Raw genomic sequence first — 20,782 nt, 5'->3', positions numbered from 1 at the left:
GAGTAGAATTGTGCTCCATAGGATTTTCAAGGCTGTGGGCTGTGGGTCTACACTTAGAAAAAGAGTAACAGCGATAAGCAAACTTCCCAGTGTGCAGGGCTTTTAGCCTGAGAGCAAACCCCTGCTGGTGCCAAGTAGAGTGGCTAAAACTAAGATATAAGCTCACAGTGTTACTGGCTTGAAGATCCTGAGGACAAAGCATGGGGCGACTACTGCAGCTAAAGAGTAAGAAGGGAAACCATGTAAAGTCGCAAGCCAAAGAGAGAAGGCCCCAAATTCTGAGTATAAAATCTGCTTGACTCTTGAACTATGCATACATGGAATGAGCTCCAATCAATTCTGTTAAGGATAAAATAACAATGGATTTCAGCTGCCCCCACCATAGGGGAGCTGAACTTGGAACTTCAGCCTAGCCAAGATAACTGTCTACAAAAACAAACAAGCAAACAAAAATCAATACTCTTTGGAAGAATACAACAGAATCCAAAGTCTCTATTATGTATCATTCACAATGTCTAGGATGCAATCCAAAATTACTAAAGATCGGGAAGAAAAAAGGATGGTGGGGAGAAAGATTTCTGTTTTCTCTTCCACATACTCCTATATATTTTGTTTATGGCAATGTGAATGTATTCATGTATTAGTTAATTAAGCTAGAAGCAATCAAGGTAAGTCCACACCATATTTTACCTTACTTGGACGTTCTCATATGGCCAATAAGTATCTTTTAAATATCAAATACACTCTTCTCAAAAATAACAATTCTTCATGCTTTGTATTTTTGTTTTTGTTTTTAAATAATATTTTATTGCGTTTTTGGCATAAGTTTACACAGCAAATTAGGTTCTCATTCAACAATTTCTATATAAACTGTTCAGTGACATTGGTTATATTCTTTACACTTAGTCAACATTCTCATTATTTCCATTCTGGTTGGTCACTATGAGTTGGAATCAACAGTACCCAACACCACCACCAATATACTTAGAGCAAGAGTTAAAGAGGAAAAGAGGGATCAAACCTACGAATGGCGGCTTCACTGAACCTTCTCACTGAACACACAGGACTTACTAACTGCATTTCATTTTATATAATTTTTTGATTTAGTGTCATATCTTCCAAAGAAGGTAAGAGCAACTAATGGGCAAAGACCATCTTACACTTATTATATAAACCCCACAGCACTATACTGAAGGGTTTGTCTCACAGTAGCACCTAATGAATGGAATTAAAACCCTTGGTATTTTTAAATTCCTGTTCACCAGCACAATGATCCAGTATAAAGACCCCAGTAATGGTGTCACATGTGCTCCAACTTTGAAAGAGAAATTAGATTGAGAGAAAAAGTAATTTTCTTCTCACACTTTTCTGTATTTTCCAGATTCTAAAAAGATGAATATGTAACATGATTTTAAATCATTTTTTTTTTTCTACCAGGGGTGTTAAAACATAGTTAGACTGTAACCCTATAACCTAGCAAAATACTCCCTGTTCCTCTCTAAGTACGTGCTTTCAGCCTCTGACTTCTTACCATGATAGCAGAGAGAGCCGACACAGAACCCAGACAGGTAATACCCATGGTAAAACTTGGATCCATCATGAATGGGATTATTCCACCCACACTAGCAGCTAGCAAGCCTGCATTGAGTAAGTGCCTTCCAGGGAGCAGGAGAGGGGCAGATTTCAGGATACCTAGAACCAAGCACATGGTATTCAGAACCTAGAATGTGTCATAAGAAACCCCCTCCACACACACCCACTCTCAAATATATGTTATTTAATTCTAAACTACCATAAGTCAATATTAGAACAGTAGCATGGAATTTAAAACATCATTTTATATCACTGGATACTGAAACACAAAAGCAAATGAGTTCTTACACATAACAAACATTAATGGAAATAGGAAAAGTATGGTTCAACTCAACTGTTCTTTTCATTACTTTGCCTAACAATTTTTTTACCCTTTGTCATGGAATCCGGAAAAGTGATTTTTTTCTTTTCCGTATTACCAACAGAGAAGTTGTTAAGTGTGGTTTTATTTACTTAAAACTTCAAAACAGAGTCCTAGCATATTAGCATTTCTGATTCTATCAACTGAGCCCAAGGGAGAAGAATCCTTGTTTGTTAGTTGGTTCTGAAGACAAAGCATGAGACAAGAATGTGCTAGGCTTGAAGCTGTTTTGTGATTTTTAAGTTCCATGGAAGGTCCTCACTTAATTTGAACGGCTTGATTACTGAGAGGTAAGACAAGGCTTTTAAACCATAAGGTCATCTTCTCTAGAGACTCACATTTTTGTGAAAACACTGAAATGTGTTTTTTTCCCTTCACTTCCATTTTCATGATGCTTGGCTTTAGCAGTGGCAAAAGTTGCCGAGAGAGCCCTAAATGTGTATTTATTTTCAAAATAAATACTGAATACACAAGCATATTCAATAAGCGTTTTTCTATTCTAGAAAACATAAAAAGTTCATTTCTGTGAACTCTACAGAGGTATCTTGAACCAAGGATTCTAAGGATGTTATTTTGCTCGTATGCACTATCAAATGTCAACTAGTCCTTCTAGGCAAATGTCTGTGTACTAGTTTCCTCCCCTAGCTGTTTCAAAGAAAAAGCTTCAATGTTTAATGACATTTATAAGGATAAACAAACGGAAGTCATCTTTATGGGGAAAACAAAAACTTTTATATATTTCTGAGTACCATACTAATAATACTCTTCACCTAACAGGTGAAATGGACTCCAAAAAAAAAACCCTAAATTATAAATATTTACCTCTGTTATGCTGAATCACTTACCCTGCAATTTTCCATAAGCAACAAGAGACCCACTGAACGTGACACCACCGATGTAAGTACCGAGGTAGGCCACAATCTTGGTGAGATTAGCTGCTGCATCCGTGGCAAAATGTGGATATTCTACAATGTACTCAGCTATACAAGTAAGCACAGCTGCCAAACCTACCAAACTGTGGAAAGCCGCAACTAACTGAGGTAAATCAGAAATCTGGATGCGCTTGGCAATTGTCAAGCCTGTTGAGAAACAAAGGCCAAAAAGAAATTAAAACTTGACAGATCTTTGAGAAGTAACAACAATAAAGGTCTCACTTAAAGGTTTCCACCAGTGCCACCAATAAATATTAATCTAGTTCCTAGTTTGGGCTAAATATTCTAGGGGCTCTACACAAGGTAATAAGATTGGCTATATATACCCCTTCAAAATAGTAGGTTTTCTCATCACAGCTAACCAAGGCCAAACTTAACCGAAACATACCGAATCAATGCTTCTTTCCCTTTCCCTTACAATTCTGAATACCCTCCTAGCCTAACGTTTCTTCGGATTGCTTAAAACTCCAGGTAAATCCCCTTGAGATCCCTTCACTGCACAAACAACCCACCCCTCTTCTCTATAAGCCAACACTTGCTCTTGATCACACAGGGAACAGATGGGATATGAAGAAGGCCTAGGTTTTCAGGTGCTTGAGCAGGAGCCAAGACTAGTGGTAAAGAAATACAAAAATCTGGGTAGGAAAGGTCCAAATTAGAAGACTCTAAAAAAGTTGCATGGCTATAGGTAGGTGATGCAGAAGCTGCAGCACACAGCATTTTCCTTCAAGTCCTCTCTGGGGACTGTCAAAGAGAGGACTTAAAGGGTTTCTGGGAAGTTAAAAAGAAGCTTAATATAAACGGTGTGCTGGTAACTGTTTAACAACCAGCTCCCCCGGGGGGGAAAAAACATGTGCATGTGTAAACACATACATGAGTTTTTACTGATAGAAAAGTGTATAGCACACAATTTTCAAGTAATAATAAAATATATGATATGCCTTATTATACATTCCATACAGCCAGTTGATTTTCATAGAATGCTTTCAAAGTACAACCTGTTTCTGTTTTTCTATATAGCACTAATTTTTAAGCTATCTTTTTCAAAAACGATTTTTGCCAAACTTTTGTATCAGCAGACAACCTACGTTTCCAACTGATAAATGAGTGTAGTTCTGACATGAACGCTGGTTGACGTTTTTATTCACATGAACAAGATGAATGCGAAACAAAGATCTATGTGAGAACTTCACTCATTAGTCAACGTGAGTGACTTCTTTGCTAGGCCTGGTAATAATTTGAAAAAGAAAACATTTCCTCGAATGTTTGTGCTATTAACAATGTCACAGCTACAGACACAACACATTTTTAAGCTGTGATATTAACACTTTCTCCACCACTTTCTTGGGTCTAGACAAACAACAAAACAATAAATCAAGCCCAGATTTGCACTTTTGTTGATGTATATGGTATAAATACCCACCATGGCCAATTTCAAGCTACCAGGGTGATGTCACTAAACGTGGAGGTGGGAAGAAATGTGCAGAAGCACACCATTACATAGTTTTCTACCACAGAGATACAATAGACATAAATAACATCAAGAGTACAGATGATAAAATCTAGTAAATTAATTAGAAAGTGACACATTTTTAGTATTATTACATTATTTAATATAATTTATTTAATTTTAAGTTTATATAATCTAATCTTTAGTAATGGCTATGTTTAATGACCAGCTCGAAAATTCCTAAAAATTTAACAATTAGCCCCAGCACCCCATTGAATAAGATTAAAACAGTGGTTTTTCTACAGGTATGTGTGTTTTTCAAGTTTTTAACAGGCCTATGAAGCAGAATCTTCTGCTGTTATTTACACCCAGCAGAACAAATGATGAGCCTATATCTTGCACATACATAAATATTCCAATCCCCCATTCTATTGAAAGCTGCTGTGACAGAGCCAGTCAAGGAAAAGAAGACCTGAGTAAAGAGTGTTTTCAGCCTGCTCTTTTGGTTCAGTTGACACACTCAACATTTTAAAAAGTTTTGCATTTGTACGAGAACTATACCAACTGTGGTAGATTTTCATCAAAATAATAATCACTAGAGCAGCTGCCATTAAGGCAATTTAATTCTTTGGTCAATATGGAACTCAAACAGACATGTATATTCAGAAACAGAAGTGCTATTGAAAGGTCTTATTCCTAAGAAATTACTCAAAAATCTCTGAGCCTAACTGCCTTTAGGGCATGAGCTCAAATACAGGCAGAAGTCCATATGTGCTTACCAATGGTACCACCCAACGCCATTGCTCCAGACATCTGAGCTAACAACTCTGGGCATGGTTTTAGGCCTCCAAGGGTGGCTGCCAGACCTCCAGCAACCCCAATCATGCCCAAAGCATTGCCAAGACGAGCTGTTCCTTGGGTGGAAAGGCCAGCCAGGGCACCAACACAGCACAAACCTGAGCCCAGGTACATGATCTTTTCAAAGGAAAGGAGAGAGAGAGAGATTATCACAACCTATAGTCCATTAATGTAGGGAGAACCCCTTGTGAGGAAACATGATTCCCTAAGGACAATTTTAAATTCAGACAATAGAGAAGCCAACTGAGATCTTCTTTCAATATTTTCAATATGTGTTCCTATACGCTAGCAATAGTAATGCATTAAATGCTTTAAACTGTACTTGTGATGATGCTATTTATGAAAATTGGTTTCTTCTGCATTTGATTTTCATACATGAATGCATATAAAAGTACCTAAATTTAAAAGGAGTTATTATGTACAAAAGTACAGGTAGGCTTAAGAAGCCAACTAGAGGGATCTGAAAATACTAGCACTGTCAAAATGCTGGAAAGGAGCCAGCCCTGATGCTGTAACTGCCAGGGACTGTGCCGGGACCTTTTCTCGTGTTCTAATTTAGTTTCACGAGAGTCACAGGAGGAAAGAATCATCGTTCTCATTTTACAGAACAAAGCTGAGGCTCTATTATAATTATATTTCAACCTGGAACTTTCGAAGTTCAACTTGATTGCTTCCGTTTTTCTATACAGCACTAATTTTTAAACTGAGTTGGCCTTCAACAAATGAATGGATAAACAAAATTCAGTACATGCATACAATTCAGCCACACAACGCATACAACTCATGGTACAACATGGATGAACCCTGAAAACATTACGCTCAGTAAAATACATCAGTCAGAAAAGGACAAATACTGTATGATCATGCTTTCAGGGAATACCTAGAATACAACAATGCATAGAGGCAAAAGTTTATTAGTGGTTACCAGGGGCTGGAGGGAGGTAGGAAGCGGGTAGTTATTACTTAAGGAGTACTGCTTGGGGTGATGAAAAACTTCTGGAAGTAAATAACGATGATGGTTGCACCACCTGGCAAATGTAATTAATGTCACTGAATCATACACTTAAAAATGGTTAAGATCTGGAAGAACTAGATGGTACCCAGCTACCACCAATGACAGCCCTGACAGGGGACACAACAGAGAGTCCCTGACACAGCAGGAGAAAATTGTGATGCAGAACTCAAATTCATGTAAAAAGACCAGACTTAATGGTCTGAGACTGGAGGAACCCTCAAAACCATGTTAACCCCAGATGCTCTGTTAACCCAGAACTAAAACCATTCCCAAAGCCCACTCTTCAAAGATTAGAATGGGCTATAAAACATAAAACAATACTTGTGAAGAGTTTGCTTCTTAGTTCAAGCAGATGCATGAGACCAAATGGGCAGCTCCTGTCTGGAGACAGGAGGAGAAGGCAGAAAGGGACAGGAGCTGGTTGGGTGGGCACGGGAAACCCGAGGTGGAAAACGGGAGTGTGCTGTCACATTATAGGGATTACAACTAGTGTCACATAACAATATGTGTATAAATTTTTGTATGAGAAATTAACTTGAGCTGTAAACTTTCACCTAAAGCACAATAAAGAAAAAAATGGTTAAAATGGCAAGTTTTTGTTATATATATTTTGCCACAATCAAATTAAAAAACAATAATTAATAAGTTGGCCCAATAGTAGCTCTCTAACAGAAGTTGGGGGGATAAGGTAACAAGTGATGATGCGTCGTGGGATTTGTAGAAATAAGTAGGAAAAAGATTAATAGTAGTTAATAATAAAATGCTTCAAATTTTTACGGATTATTCCATTGTACCCCTACAAAAATCCGGCAAAACTTATGGACAAAACGTAAACCTATGTTTGCACATTCAGTTAGCAGACAAATCCAGGGTCCTAATCCTTAGACCAGTGCTCTAATTCACCAAGATGTTATCAGGGTTACTGCTGTATTTGCTTAACAGAGGTTGAATTTTGGTTGACTATAATCTTAAATCTAACTGGGAAGAAATGACAGCAGCAAAAAATAAAAACTTTCAAAAGAGCCTCTTACTTGTTCAATGTTAAAGCCGCTGTACAGGGCAGCTAAATATCCTCCAACAAAGGTACCAGCAGGGATAAGATACAGGTAATTGTATTCTGGGGGATCGGTGGGACGTTTGAACATGTCCAGCATTCTCTGAGTCACCAGAAAGCCACCTGATCAAATTAAAGGAAATATAAAACTGGAAAAGGCATCTTATTGAGCAACATAATTATTTTTAAAGTGCTACAACTTTTCTATTATAAGTACATCTCTATCATCTAGGGTTAAATATAATTTTAAGTTACATTTTAGAACCATTAAAAGTGATTCCATTATTCAAGCCAGTTCCATTAGAAAGGGGAGAAGGGAAAACTCTATAAATAATTTCAGAAAGAAAACTTGTTATCAGAGTACAGAACCAACTGTTTCTGGATGACTAAAAGTAAATACCCATTCAAACAGCTTGGGAACGCAAAAGATCATAGATCATTAATTTTTTTCTAATATGCTATTCTATTTTTTAAACCCTATAATAAACGATAAAAGAATAAAATACCATATCAATAGGCACCAGGTTTCTTGGACACAGTAAAGAATTTTTAGCTACAAAATACCATCAAATGAGTTTCATACATAAGTGATGTGCTAGGCTTACAGTTTTCAAGAACAAACACTGGCTAGGGATAAGGCAAAGGGCTAAAATTTTATCTAAAATTATTCATTTGTAGATGTTACGGTGATAGCTCTAAGTCAATTTAATTTAAAACTATGCATTCAGTAACTTTCCAGTCAACTTGTAGCAAGACATCATTTTGTTTGTTTTGGGGTATGGGCGGAGTACTCTTTTATCAAAAGAGTTTCTAAAAGCTGCAGGTGGACAAAATAACTGATTTTCCCTCACCAAGAGCATTTATGGCCTAGGCGAAGCATTTTTTAAAAACACGATTAAATTCTTAAAACCAGGATGTCTGTTTTGTATTGATTTTCATTCGCTTCTATATTTCCATTAAAAATAGCAACCTGGGGCCTTTCACTGAGGTTGTACCTGCAATGTTGACCGAGGATATGAATGTAGCAAGAGCAGCAAGGCCCTGAGAGGTTGTGGAAGGATACAAATGTCCTCCCATCAGCGCCAACCCACCAACTGCAGTCAACCCTAGAAAGAAAGCATCAGTATGGTGAATAACTACAGTAATGCTGCCAGGTCAACTGTCATAGCTGAAGGACCTCACATACACAGATTCATTAAAAGAAAGTTCTCAATATCAAAATGCAAGGCCGCTTTCTTATATCTTCATTAAAATGATATAAACAAATTTCCTGGTAAAAATGGTTGACAATACACCTTCACACCATTCTCACTGAAGTGCTGTTGTGGGCAAAGGATTAACATAACCCTTCCCCTGCTGCATAAGAATACGACCTGCCTTTAACTTTGTAGCTCTTTTCCCCTGGAAACCTGAAAAAGATATAAATCGTTACTAGAAAACACTGTTTATGGTAAAAAGTGACACTTGGTGGATAAATTCCATCTGAACTAGAAGGAATTATTCATAAACTATAAATACCTGATGGAAATACATTAGCTTTGGGCTTATCTGACCACAGTGACTCTTGGAACTGGACATGCTCCCTATGGAGACCTGAAAGTTAGGACTATGGAAATGTTATAAAAGACAATGAGTGGGATCATGAGGCCTCCAAGCCAGGGCAGCTCCCACACCTGTCCAATGTGGGTCTCATTCCCTCATACTTGAGCCATCACTGGGGGCCAAAGACAACAACTCTCGGGCAGCTGTGTGCAGTGATACAAAAACTCGAACCGAAAATCAACACCTGGTACTGCCCCGCTGGCAAGCTGTTTCCTGTCCCACAGGCTTCACAGTGAATCTGATGCGTAGTCTTATACGACTGAATGTTTAGCTGAATTTAAGAACAGCCCCTAAGGATGTTAAAACCATGATTCTGTGAAAGACTGGTTTTCAAATTTTCCCAGTGGAATTCTTTTCTTAAAGGAACTCATAACTGAATGAAGTAACAGTAGATCTGCAGGGCTTGAAATGGGAGCCCCCCCGAAGGCCTGACGCTCCCATGGCCTCTTCTGCTTCACAGTCCCACCCCCCAACACCCTGTGGGAGCCCCTGCATCGTCCCACAAAAACCCCAGGCTCCAAGTAATACAATCGGAAAACAGAGACTTGTAAACCTCATTGAAAGCACCCTGAGAGTTGAACAAGACTATGAAAACCTAAAATGAGAAAACACAAAAGAGAAACAAACCTGAGATTGCGTTAGTCACAGACATCAGCGGCGAGTGGAGAGCAGGGGTCACTCCCCAGACGGTGTGGTAGCCCACAATGCCGGCCAAGCCAAAAGTGGTCACCATCTGAGAAAAAGCCAAATTGGGAGCAGCAATGCCCAAACCCAGTATAGAAGTGAGACCTAAAGAAAGAGAGGAAAGACTGTGAGCTGACATCCAACTACTCAATAAGATGAAAAGCACATATACACCCACACACAAACAAACATGTGGAACAGTCAATGCTTTCAAATTCTACTCTCTCGCCAACGGTGAGCAGATATTCTAGACATTTCATGATTGAGAAGTGGGGCAGGCTGCAGGGGGAGGTTCAAGGTATTTCTGGACAAAACCCAACTTCCTGACCACAACCAGCCCCCTAAAACTGTAAAGATCTGGTAATATTTATGAGTCACCTTAATAACAATTTGTGCATTTTTCTCTGGGCAGCTCATTTTAACCTTCATTGACAATGCCACATGTGTTTACACAAGTATTTTTATTCCAGAATTACAGCTCTATAAAGAATCTACCAAAGCATCTTCTACTTGGGCAAGACACAACCTTTATAAGACAGGACTTCTATGAAGCCAATTTTATGTCACTCTCAGATTTGGGCAGGGAAGAAGGGTTTTAAAAGAGTAGGAAGGATTTCATTCACTCCAGCACCTCCCCAAAACATATGGCTTCCACCCACCCGGGACAGAAGTTTTGCAATTGCTCCTGAATCTGGACTGGACTAGACTGTTGGCCAGGGCAGTCAGCAAATGAGATTTTACAAAGAAAAGGGGAAAAAAAAATACAAATTAAATTAAGAATGTGCAGAATACAAACAGTCAGCTCTGAACATACATCTTTAATTATCGCCTTCCTTAATAGCTAACATGTGGATGGCCGTTCCACAGCAGAAGAAAGGGTTACCTAGTGGTCAATAAAAACGTAAGGATAGCAAGCAACCAAGGCGCTGGAACTTAACTTTCCTGAATAAGGTACCTTCCTTCCTTGGTATGAACGATCATTTTACAAGTGGAAGAGCTGGAACATCTAGGAACTGACATTAATTTTGGTTTAAACCACCAAATAGGACTGTAGTTTTAATTTATATATTCCTATCTACATTTAATATTTCCAGGATTCTAACTCGGTCAGTTACCCATCTGGAGGAGAGTTAGATAGCATATTGTTTTACCTTCCAGTTAAACATTATAGGAGCAGTATACAGTTATAACGAAAAATACGTTTTCTTAAGTCCTTCTTGATTCATATCCTGTCTCTGCTATTTGCTAGCTATGTGATCTCAGACAACTTACTTAACCTCTCTGTGTGTCAGGGTCCTCATCCAGAAAATTATTAAACCTCTCTGTCCTCATCTGTAAAAGGAAAATAATAATATACCCACCTCACTGCATTTTTCTGGGAATAAATGAGCTAATACATGTGAAGTGCATAGCACAATGCCTAGCACTGAATCAGTGTTAGCTATTATTATCACCACATTAGTCAAGAAGACTAAATTATCATAATCTGCAGTCCCTTGTGTGAGGCATCTAATACAGAAATCATACCTCAGGAGGTTTTCTTATCAACTGTTAATAAAATAATGTCTTTTCTATATCTTTAATAATATCGAATGCGATCTATCTATAGTCTCTATAACAGAAGAAGAGAAAGACAGGAAAAAAGAGAGAAAAAAGCAAGGCATTTGAAGAATGCTACTCAAACATACCCTAATGCACATATAAGAAAAATGGTTGTTTTTAATGTAAAGGAGAAAGTTCAAGGTAAAGAAAAACAAATATTAAGCCATCCTTTTATTCACTGCAACATGCCATTGTCAAAGCTACTAAAATACAATAAACCATGGCTCAACAAACATAAGAGAAACCAAGAAAAATAAATCATTACATATGCCTCGCTATATTTTCTTATAAATTTCAAAGAGAAAGGGAAATTTACAATCCCACTGATAATACTGTTCACGTACAATACAATAATCTAGTTGCCTTTTTTTTAAGTGAGTGCAAGTGGGGACACTGCCCCATCTCCTCAAAATGTTCACAACTAGAGGCTTTTTTCATCATTTTGCTGAGACTTGCTCTTTGTTCAAGGAGAGCAACATATTTAGCTTTAAAACATCTGGACTCACATGGGATTTGGAGAACGCTGAGGCTACAAGAATTCTGTGCCTGGTGCTGGTCCTTAATTCTTTAAAGTTTTGTTTTGTTTTGTTTTGGCTCTAAGCAGATCTAAACATTTTTTATTTATTCTATGAGAGAAAAACCAATTTAAAATCAAACAACCATATTTCAGACTGTAAAAATTAATAGACAGAATGACTATTTATCCCTATTTTATAATAATTCCTGAAGTGTTTTCATGAAAATTAATTAAAAACAAAAATTCCACTAAATTGTAAAAAAAGAGGTGAAAATCACCATACTGAGTATTCTTCGCTAGAATGTTAGTCAAACATTCAAAGGTTATACCTGGATCACAGTGTTTATTCTTCGAGCAAACTCTGGCTCCCCAGTCTAACCCAAATGTGCAGATAATCACAATTGATACTTTACAAACCACAAAAAAGCCATAACCACACTCATTTGCACTTGGATCAGCACATTCTGACGTACATCATTCAATATATTTGATGTAGTTAAAAATTTTAATGATGGTTTTTTAAATGTTTTTACAAAAGGAAAAGTATTAATAGCCTGTACATTGTTGCATATGCATTTATTCAGTATTTCATTAAAAAAAAAAAGAAATTTTTTTTTTTTTTTTTTACGTGTACCGAAACGCTGGTGGCGTAGTAGTTAAGTGCTATGGCTGCTAACCAAAAGGTCAGCAATTCGAATCCACCAGGTGCTCCTTGGAAACTCTGTGCGGCAGTTCTACTCTGTCTTATAGGGTCGCTATGAGTCGGAATCGACTCGACGGCAACAGGTTTGGCTTTGGTTTCTTGGTCTCTTAGATCAGGTAATCAGTTCCACAAAAGTGAGACAACTATTAGCATCTTTATAAAAATCTATCTTAACAAGCGTAATCACTAATGAAATGCAAAGGAGAACAACAGCATTCCGTTTACTAATTCTGGCAGTTAACCCATTACCTTCAAATTTCAAATAATCAGGATTAAATCCTAACAAATGGGATCCTGACCTGCTGTGTACGCGGAAGCCGATGTCACTGTTTTCCTATAGGGAGTGATAGTAGCTGCTTTTTCAGCTTCCAGCTCGGCCACTGTCTTCTGTTTCACGGGAGCACCTTGAGGAATGTTCTTCGGCGTGGGAGCTGGGAAAATCACTTTGCCATCCTAACAGAAATTAGAAAATAGCATTTTTTAAAATCCAATCCCACCACTTCAAAAAACACAGAGAAGAGCTATACTACTGAAAAAAAAAAAACTGGTCTGTCTTTTAAAAATAATTGTATGTAAATATAATAATTTACATAGTTTATAATACAAATGTATAATGTACGTGTACATAAATATGTTTGTATTACACATACATGTGTAGATGTGTAATTTGTGTGTGCATGTAACATACAAGGAAGAATACAGATCAGATCCTTAAAAGTGGGATGGGTTGGAGGAACTTATTTTTTTACTTTATTCAGTCCTGTTTTATTTTGTTTTTGCTTCTGTTTTTCAAAAGCAGCATACATTCAGGGTAAGTCATGTGGGTATACAAATCTTTGTAACATTTTCCTTTAAATCCTTTTGTGTTTCTACTGGCATAAACTCAACAAATATTTTATTGGAATACATGTCAATTCCAAAACAGGATTCTGCCACACACAGAAATTCTCACACAAACTGTCACTGAATATACAGGAAGAAACAGATCTCTTTACTTACCTTCATCACTACAGTTCCTCTGATGACATGACCCATTGTACCAAAGTCAAAGTCATCTTTCACTTCAAAATAGAAATGATCTTTGTCAGGGCTGATGGCCTTCAGAAGTTTGGTGATGTTGTTGGAATACAAGGTGCTGGCCTGAGTGGCCATTCGACTGGGAAGATCTGTGTAGCCTATGTGAGTAACTCCCTAGATGAACAAAAATCCAATCAGAAAAGCCAACTACCCTATGCTCACTTTCTTTTTAGATAATTCTCAGTCAGGCTAAGTTTGAAATCATATGCCTTTATAAATATGCACACATCATGCAAACATAAACACATATTTAAAAGCGAGCTTTAAACACATCTATTTTTAATTTTGTCAGCTTCTAGCTTTTTTTCTTTATGATGAGGTGCAACCCATACTTTTGCCAATGCCTTCAGTGCAGCATCAGGACTGGAGGAGGACATGTTAACAACCTGTGATATGCAGATGACAAAACCTTGCTTACTGAAAGTGAAAAGGGCTTGAAGCACTTACTGATGAAGATCAAAGATAACAGCCTTCGGTATAGATTGCACCTCAGCATAAAGAATACAAAAATCCTCACAACTGGACCGATAAGCAACATTTATAAATGGTGGAAAGACTGAATTTGTGAAGGATTTCATTTTACTTGGATCCATAATCAACGCCCATGGAAACAGCAGTGAAGAAAGTAAACCATGTATTGCACTGGGCAATTCTGCTGCAAAAAAAACTCTTTAAAGTGTTAAAAAGCAAAGATGTCACCTTGAGGACTAAGGTGCACCTGACCCAAGCCATGGTATTTTCAATCGCATCATATGCATGTGAAAGCTGTACAATGAATAAGGAAGAATGAAGAAGAATTGATGCCTTTGAATTATGGTGCTGGCGAAGAATATTGAATCGACTGCCAGAAGAAAGAACAATCTGTCTTGAAGGAAGTACAGCCAGAATGCTTTTGGAAGCAAGGATGGCAAGGCTTTGTCTCATGTACTTTGGACATGTTATCAGGAGGGATCAGTTCCTGGAGAAGGACATCATGCTTGCTAACATAGACGGTCCGCAAAAAAGAGGAAGACCCTCAACAAGATGGATTAATACAGTGGCTGCAACAATGGGCTTAAACATAGCAACAACTGTGAGGATGGCACAGGACCAGGCGATGTTTCATTCTGTTGTACACAGGGTCACTATGAGTAGGAACCAACTCAACGACACCTAACAACAACAACACTTTTAATTTTTGAAAAATTCCGAATCTCAGTTTCTCCAACTATTTCTCACGTGTCATGAAAGATGTGAGAACTGGTTCATAGATAGAAGTTTTTTGCTATACCTTGTGAACATAAAGTTCTCCTGGCTTAGTAGTTTCAAAGTTTCCGCCAGCCTCAGCAGCTAAATCCACAACAACTGAACCTTCCTTCATTGACTCAATCATCTCTTTACGAAATAAAACTGGAGCCTTTTTACCTAATAAAAACCAAAGAAAACAGTACAAATAATATTATAATTTTTTAACGCCCTATATTCTTCCAATTATTACAGTAGTCTCTGGGCATTCAGAAATGTAACATCTGAAATTTTAACTCTTTCCAAGAGACCCATAAAGTCCATAGCACAAGCGAGATGGGTCATTCTCTTAAGGAATCAATGTGATGAGTGTGTGCTGCAAAGGTGGTGTGCAGGAGAGAGCCATTTAGCTGGCGAGCAAGCCTTGCCACCTGTTCAGCATTGGCATCTCAGCACTGCTCTTCCCAATTGGTCATACAACCAGTACCATCCACGAAGAGATAAATATTTGCTTCTTTGTTTAAAAAAATGCATCACAGTAAAATATTAAGGAGCCTATGTTCTCCCAGGAAACCCTGGTGGCATTGTAGTTAAGTGCTACGGCTGCTAACCAAAGGATCTGCAGTTCGAATCCACCAGGCACTCCTTGGAAACTCTATGGGGCAGTTCTACTCTGTCCTATAGGGTCGCTATGAGTCAGAATCGACTCGATGGCACTGGGTTTGGTTTTTTGGGGGGTATGTTCTCCCAAATCTGACAATTCATAAAGGTCACAAATGTCAAGGTCACAAATATTCAAGAGTAACTTATGAATTACAAAATAGAGTATTTCCAATCATCTTCACAAATGTCACCAAATTTTCCAAAACTTTATACCAATCTAAATTAATTGAACACAAAATAACTTCAAGCAGAAAGACAGGAAAGTACCATGAAATAAAAACAGGATACCACAACTCCAAAAGGGTTAAAAATCACTCCTATAATTTTGTTCCGCACTCAACAACTATTTTTTCTGTGCCTCTAGTGAGCCAGGCCTTATGCCTAATGCTGGAAACACAATACTAGATAAACAGAAAAGGTCCCTGTTTTCATGGTACATATTCTCCTCATGAGCTATTTCATATTTTAAGAAGTTGTTTTAAGAAGTTCACTAATTCTTACATATAAGGTAAAACCACAAACATCAGGATTTTTCAAGCTAAAATATGTTAAACCAGGGCTCATACTCTCAGTCATTATTGTACTCAAATTCCATAAAACAATCCAAATACCTTAGCCAAAAGAAGAAAACAAATTTGTGAGGTTGGCAGTATGAAAACAGAGAATTACTAGCCTGAATATTTTTATCTCTTCTTTTCAAAGTCTTCAACTCTGTGTTTACAGAATCTTAGTAAAAACACTGTCAATTTGATAAATGGAAATAAGTTAAAAATAAAATTTGCACTATAATAATCAGTTTTAAATCCACTTGACTAGAATACACATGATTTATGAAAGAAAAATCATCTTTATTTGTAGCACATGTAAAAATAAAAGCTGTAAAGACGCCAAGTGGGAATCTATATAGTTCCTTCTTCTTTCTTGATTAAAAACCTTTATATTTCCAGGATAAAGTTCAAATCCCAAGTCTCCCATTACTGAAGGCTTTCATCCCTGGGTTGAAGCACTCTTTATAACATTAGTCTTCCTACTGCCCCATGGCACCTTCTGCTCCACTCACGCTGGGTTAGTTGCCACATAGTTTGTTGGATCATTTCTGGTTTTCTCTTTATGTCTTCACCAAAGAGCAAGAATCAAGAGACATTTTTCTGAAAGACAATATACCTAGCCCTGGTAGTTTCACCATTTCTCAAAATTCTTTGAAAGCATTTCTTTCCTCTATCCTGACCACTGTAGTTTAACAAAGCTACCTTGAACGCTTAACTAAATTTTACTCAAGCATGAGAATTTGAGGAAGCAAACCACGTACAACTGAGGGGTCTTCCCAAAATAAAAGTCATGTTGGTCAGCTCATCAGTGACTTAAAGCCATGATCACATGGCTGCATCCACACAAAGCGGCAAATTTAAAGTGCTAACCTACACTTGGAAACCCTAGCGGCATAGTGGTTAAGTGCTACGGCTGTTAATTCCAGGTTACTGTCATCACTCCCCTTCTGATCCAGAACCTCTTTTCTATTCCCAGCGTCTTATGCATTACAGCTTTCCCTCCACCTGACCTATTCCCTTCAGTCTTAGGTTGATGTGCCTGGAACTACTCTTGGCTACAGGCAAACTGGACCCAGATCCATACCCTTTAACTTCTGAGTGCACCAGCTTTGGTGCCATCAACCTCACAAATCTGATTTGGTATCTGATTTCTCCTGCCCTACAAATTCTGGATTCCTTTTCTTCTGAAACATCTATAGATAAAGATCAGTCCCTAGACTATAATGCTACCACCTTGTAGGACAGCAAGTGGGCAAAACCATTTAGGCTCTCTAGAAAACACTCAACATATAGCCTATTTATTTTCTTTGACTTTAATCAGTCAGCTTTCACAAAACCATTGTACAGGGGCTAATACAACTTTTAAAACATGTACATTTACATATTAACAGAGATAACTTGGGGGTTCTGTCCATATTAAAAAGAAAAAAAAGTTGCTATTGAGTCAACTCCGACTCAAGGCGACCCCTGTGTATCACAGTAAAACTGTGCTCCATAGGGTTTCCAATGACTGATTTTTCAGAGGAAAAACAGCATATTCTTTCACACAGAGTAAATTTATTTAGTGCACAATTAAATGACTGGAGGTGACCATTAAAAAAATTAAGTTAACAAAACTTACCTAAGTTACAGAGGAATATTTAAAGTTATGGAAAATGTTTATGATATACTTATTATAAGTAAAAAGCAGGCAAAAAACAGTATTTATAGGAAGTTTCCATTCTATAATTTACATATACAGACTTATTTATATATATATTTATACACACACAAATATGTATATGTGTATTTATATATACATATTATATATAATTAAATATAGTATATAATTTTACTTACATTTACTCTACAAGGATTTCATTTTACTTGTATCCACAATCAACACCCTGGAAGTAGCAGTCAAGAAATCAAAAGTCACGTTGCATTGGGCAAATCTGCTGCAAAGGACCTCTCTAAAGTGTTGAAAACCAAAGATATCACTTTGAAAACTAAGGTGTGCCTGACTCAAGCCATGGTGTTTTCGATTGCCTCATACACACGTGAAAGCTGGACAATGAATAAGGAAGACAGGAGAACCAACACCTTTGAACTGTGGTATTGGAGAAGAATATTGAACATACCATGGACTGTCAAAAGAGAGAGCAAATCTGTCTTGGAACAAAGTACAGCTAGAATGCTCCTTAAAAGTGAGAATGGCTAGACTATGTCTCATATACTTTGGACATGTTATCAGGAGGGCTCAGTCCCTGAGAAAGGACAACACGTTTGGTAGAGTAGAGGGTCCGCAAAAAAGAGGAAGACCCTCAACGCGATGGACTGACATAGTGGCTACAACAATGGGCTCAGGCATAACAATGATTTGGGGGATGGTGCAGGACCTGGCAGTGTTTCGTTCTGTTGCACATAGGGTCGCTCTGAGTTGGAACTGATTCAAAGCACCTAATGACAAGAGCCAACATAGTACATAAAAACCCTTTCCCAGAATGAAGAACACCAAGGACATAAGGTGATTGTGAGCCCAAGAGACAGAAAGGGCCACATAAACCAGCAACTACATCATCCTGAGACCAGAAGAACTAGATGGTGCCCAGCTACAACCGATGACTGCCCTGACAGGGAACACAATACAGAACCCCTGAGGGAGCAGGAGAGCAGTGGGATGCAGACCTCAAATTCTCATAAGACCAGACTTAATGGTCTGTCTGAGACTGGAAGGACCCCAGTGGTCATGGCCCCCAGACCTTCTGTTGCCCCAGGACAGGAACCATTCCTGAAGCCAACTCTTCAGACATGGATTGGACTGGACAATGGGTTGGAGAGGGATGCTGGTGAGGAGTGAGCTTCTTGGATTAGGTGGACACTTGAGACTATGTTGGCATCTCCTGCCTGGAGGGGAGGTGAGAGGGTGGAGGGGGTTAGAAGCTGATGAAAAGGACACGAAAAGAGAGGGTGGAGGGAGAGAGCAGGCTGTCTTATTAGGGGGAGAGTAATTGGGAGTGTGTAGCAAGGTGTATATGGGTTTTTGTATGAGAGACTGACTTTATTTGTAAACTTTCACTTAACCTAGTGCCGTCGCACAATAAAAATCTTTAAAAAAAAAAAAATTGCCATCAAGTCAATTCTAACGCACAGGGACCCCATGAGTTACAGAGTAGAACTGCTTCCTAGGGTTTCCTTAGCTGTAATCTTTTATGGAAGTAGACTGCCAGGCCTTTCTCCTGCAGCACTTCTGGGTGGGTTCGAATCACCAACTTTAGGTTAGCAGTTGAGCACAAACCATTTGTGTCACCCAGGGACTTATATACAAAAAAAAAAACCTGTTGTCATTGAGTCCATTACAACTCATAGCAAACTATACAGTTTATAGTAAATTCTATATAGCATAGTATGCAACCACACCAGGGTATCACTGAGTAGTGAGGCTGAGAATAATTAATTTTCTTCCTTGCGCTTTTCCTTATAGCCCAAATTTTCCAGAAGCGCTTGTTTTAATTTTGTAATTTTAATAAGGGCTACAGAGAATATGACAATGAATACAACAGTGCAGCTGCTTCAAGCACTCACATGTGGATCAATTTTTAATTATGGAAAGTACAGAAATAAAAATTGAAAACAGAAGGGAAATAATGGAGCCAGAGGAGAAGCAGGGTTGTAAATAAAATTCTGAATGAGCAAATCCTCAAAAGAATAGGTCAAGAGAAGGAAAGACTGAGAAGACGATTTCAAAATACTATCTTATCCTGATGGCCTAACAGGATAAAAATGTAGTATATGATAAACGTGGCATCACAAAATGGAAGGGACAAAACAAACAGGATGATTAGTTAGGTCTCTGGGAGAAAAAATTCTACCCAACCCTGGTATCGTACTTCAAATTGAACTCTAGCTAGATAAAAATTAATTGTAAGAGAATCAACTTATACAGAAAAGAGAAAAAATAAAACTTTAGTGAATATTTCTCTAGCCTTTGTATAAAAACTATTTTGTAAATTTAAAAGCAATGAGAAAAATTATAAAGCAAAACATCAATAGACGTAAATATGAAAAATGTATATATAATCCTTAAAAAAGTTAGAAAATAAAAAGTGCATGGAAATTTAAATTAAAACACCAAGATTCTAATAGAAAAGGAACAATAAACAGGAATGGTAAATTCAAAGACAAATGGGATTATTTATAGGTGATGGCAGGTACAGGTGTGCACACAGATAGAAGTATCTACATGTACGTGTATGTACAGATATGTGTGTACACGCATATATATTCATAGAGGACACAGTTACAGATACTTCTCAGATATAACTAAATACCTTTCGAGATTGGTTTTCTGGGTTTGAAGGCTTAGGCTTTAGTCTCATGGGACAACACAGTCAACTGGCATCATACAGTTCACAAAGTATATGTTCTGCAATCTAGGGAAGTGAGAGGCTTATGGGGACTGAAAAGTTTGCAAATAGCCATCTGAGATACAACTATTGGTCTCTAATCATCCAAAGCAAAAGAGAAAGAAGGAAACCAAAGACTCAGACAAGAAATTAGTCTACAGTGCTAAATGCCTACGTGAGCTACAGCTTCAACTACCCTGATACCAGAAGAAATAGATGGTACCCGGCTACCACCACCAGCCATTTCGATCAGGGCCACTATAGATGAACCCTGACAGAACAGGAGAAAACACAGAACAGAACTCAAATTCTTAAAAAGTCCATACTCACTGGACCTCCGGAGACTAAATGACTCCCTGAGAGTATCGCCCTGAGATAGTCTTTAAACCTAGAGCCGAAACTATCCTCTGAGGTCAGCTTTTAGCAAAATAACAGACTGGCAAACAAAATACAGGATATCACCCGTAAGTACGGTGCTCCATTAAAAAACCATCTGTACGATACCAAAAGGTCA

General features: G+C 37.9%; 1 protein-coding gene across 2 annotated transcripts in view; it reads right to left on the bottom strand.

Moving 5' to 3' along the window:
• NNT (nicotinamide nucleotide transhydrogenase) overlaps positions 1 to 20,782 on the bottom strand; it is a 124,852-nt gene that overhangs the window by 61,014 nt on the left and 43,056 nt on the right. For both annotated transcript variants that reach the window (XM_010588132.2, XM_064271802.1), the window contains exons 8-16: positions 14,719 to 14,852; positions 13,371 to 13,562; positions 12,671 to 12,824; positions 9,493 to 9,654; positions 8,259 to 8,369; positions 7,241 to 7,386; positions 5,116 to 5,311; positions 2,800 to 3,033; positions 1,532 to 1,692 (exon numbers count right to left, since the gene is read on the bottom strand). In XM_010588132.2, coding sequence (XP_010586434.1) covers positions 1,532 to 1,692; positions 2,800 to 3,033; positions 5,116 to 5,311; positions 7,241 to 7,386; positions 8,259 to 8,369; positions 9,493 to 9,654; positions 12,671 to 12,824; positions 13,371 to 13,562; positions 14,719 to 14,852 — 1,490 coding nt within the window. The remainder of the gene's footprint in view (positions 1 to 1,531; positions 1,693 to 2,799; positions 3,034 to 5,115; positions 5,312 to 7,240; positions 7,387 to 8,258; positions 8,370 to 9,492; positions 9,655 to 12,670; positions 12,825 to 13,370; positions 13,563 to 14,718; positions 14,853 to 20,782) is intronic.

The sequence above is a fragment of the Loxodonta africana genome, chromosome 2 (assembly GCF_030014295.1).
Source record: "Loxodonta africana isolate mLoxAfr1 chromosome 2, mLoxAfr1.hap2, whole genome shotgun sequence".
NCBI classification, from domain to species: Eukaryota; Metazoa; Chordata; class Mammalia; order Proboscidea; family Elephantidae; genus Loxodonta; species Loxodonta africana.
Note: the sequence above shows the minus strand (reverse complement) of the source record. Positions and strands in the feature narration are given on the sequence as shown.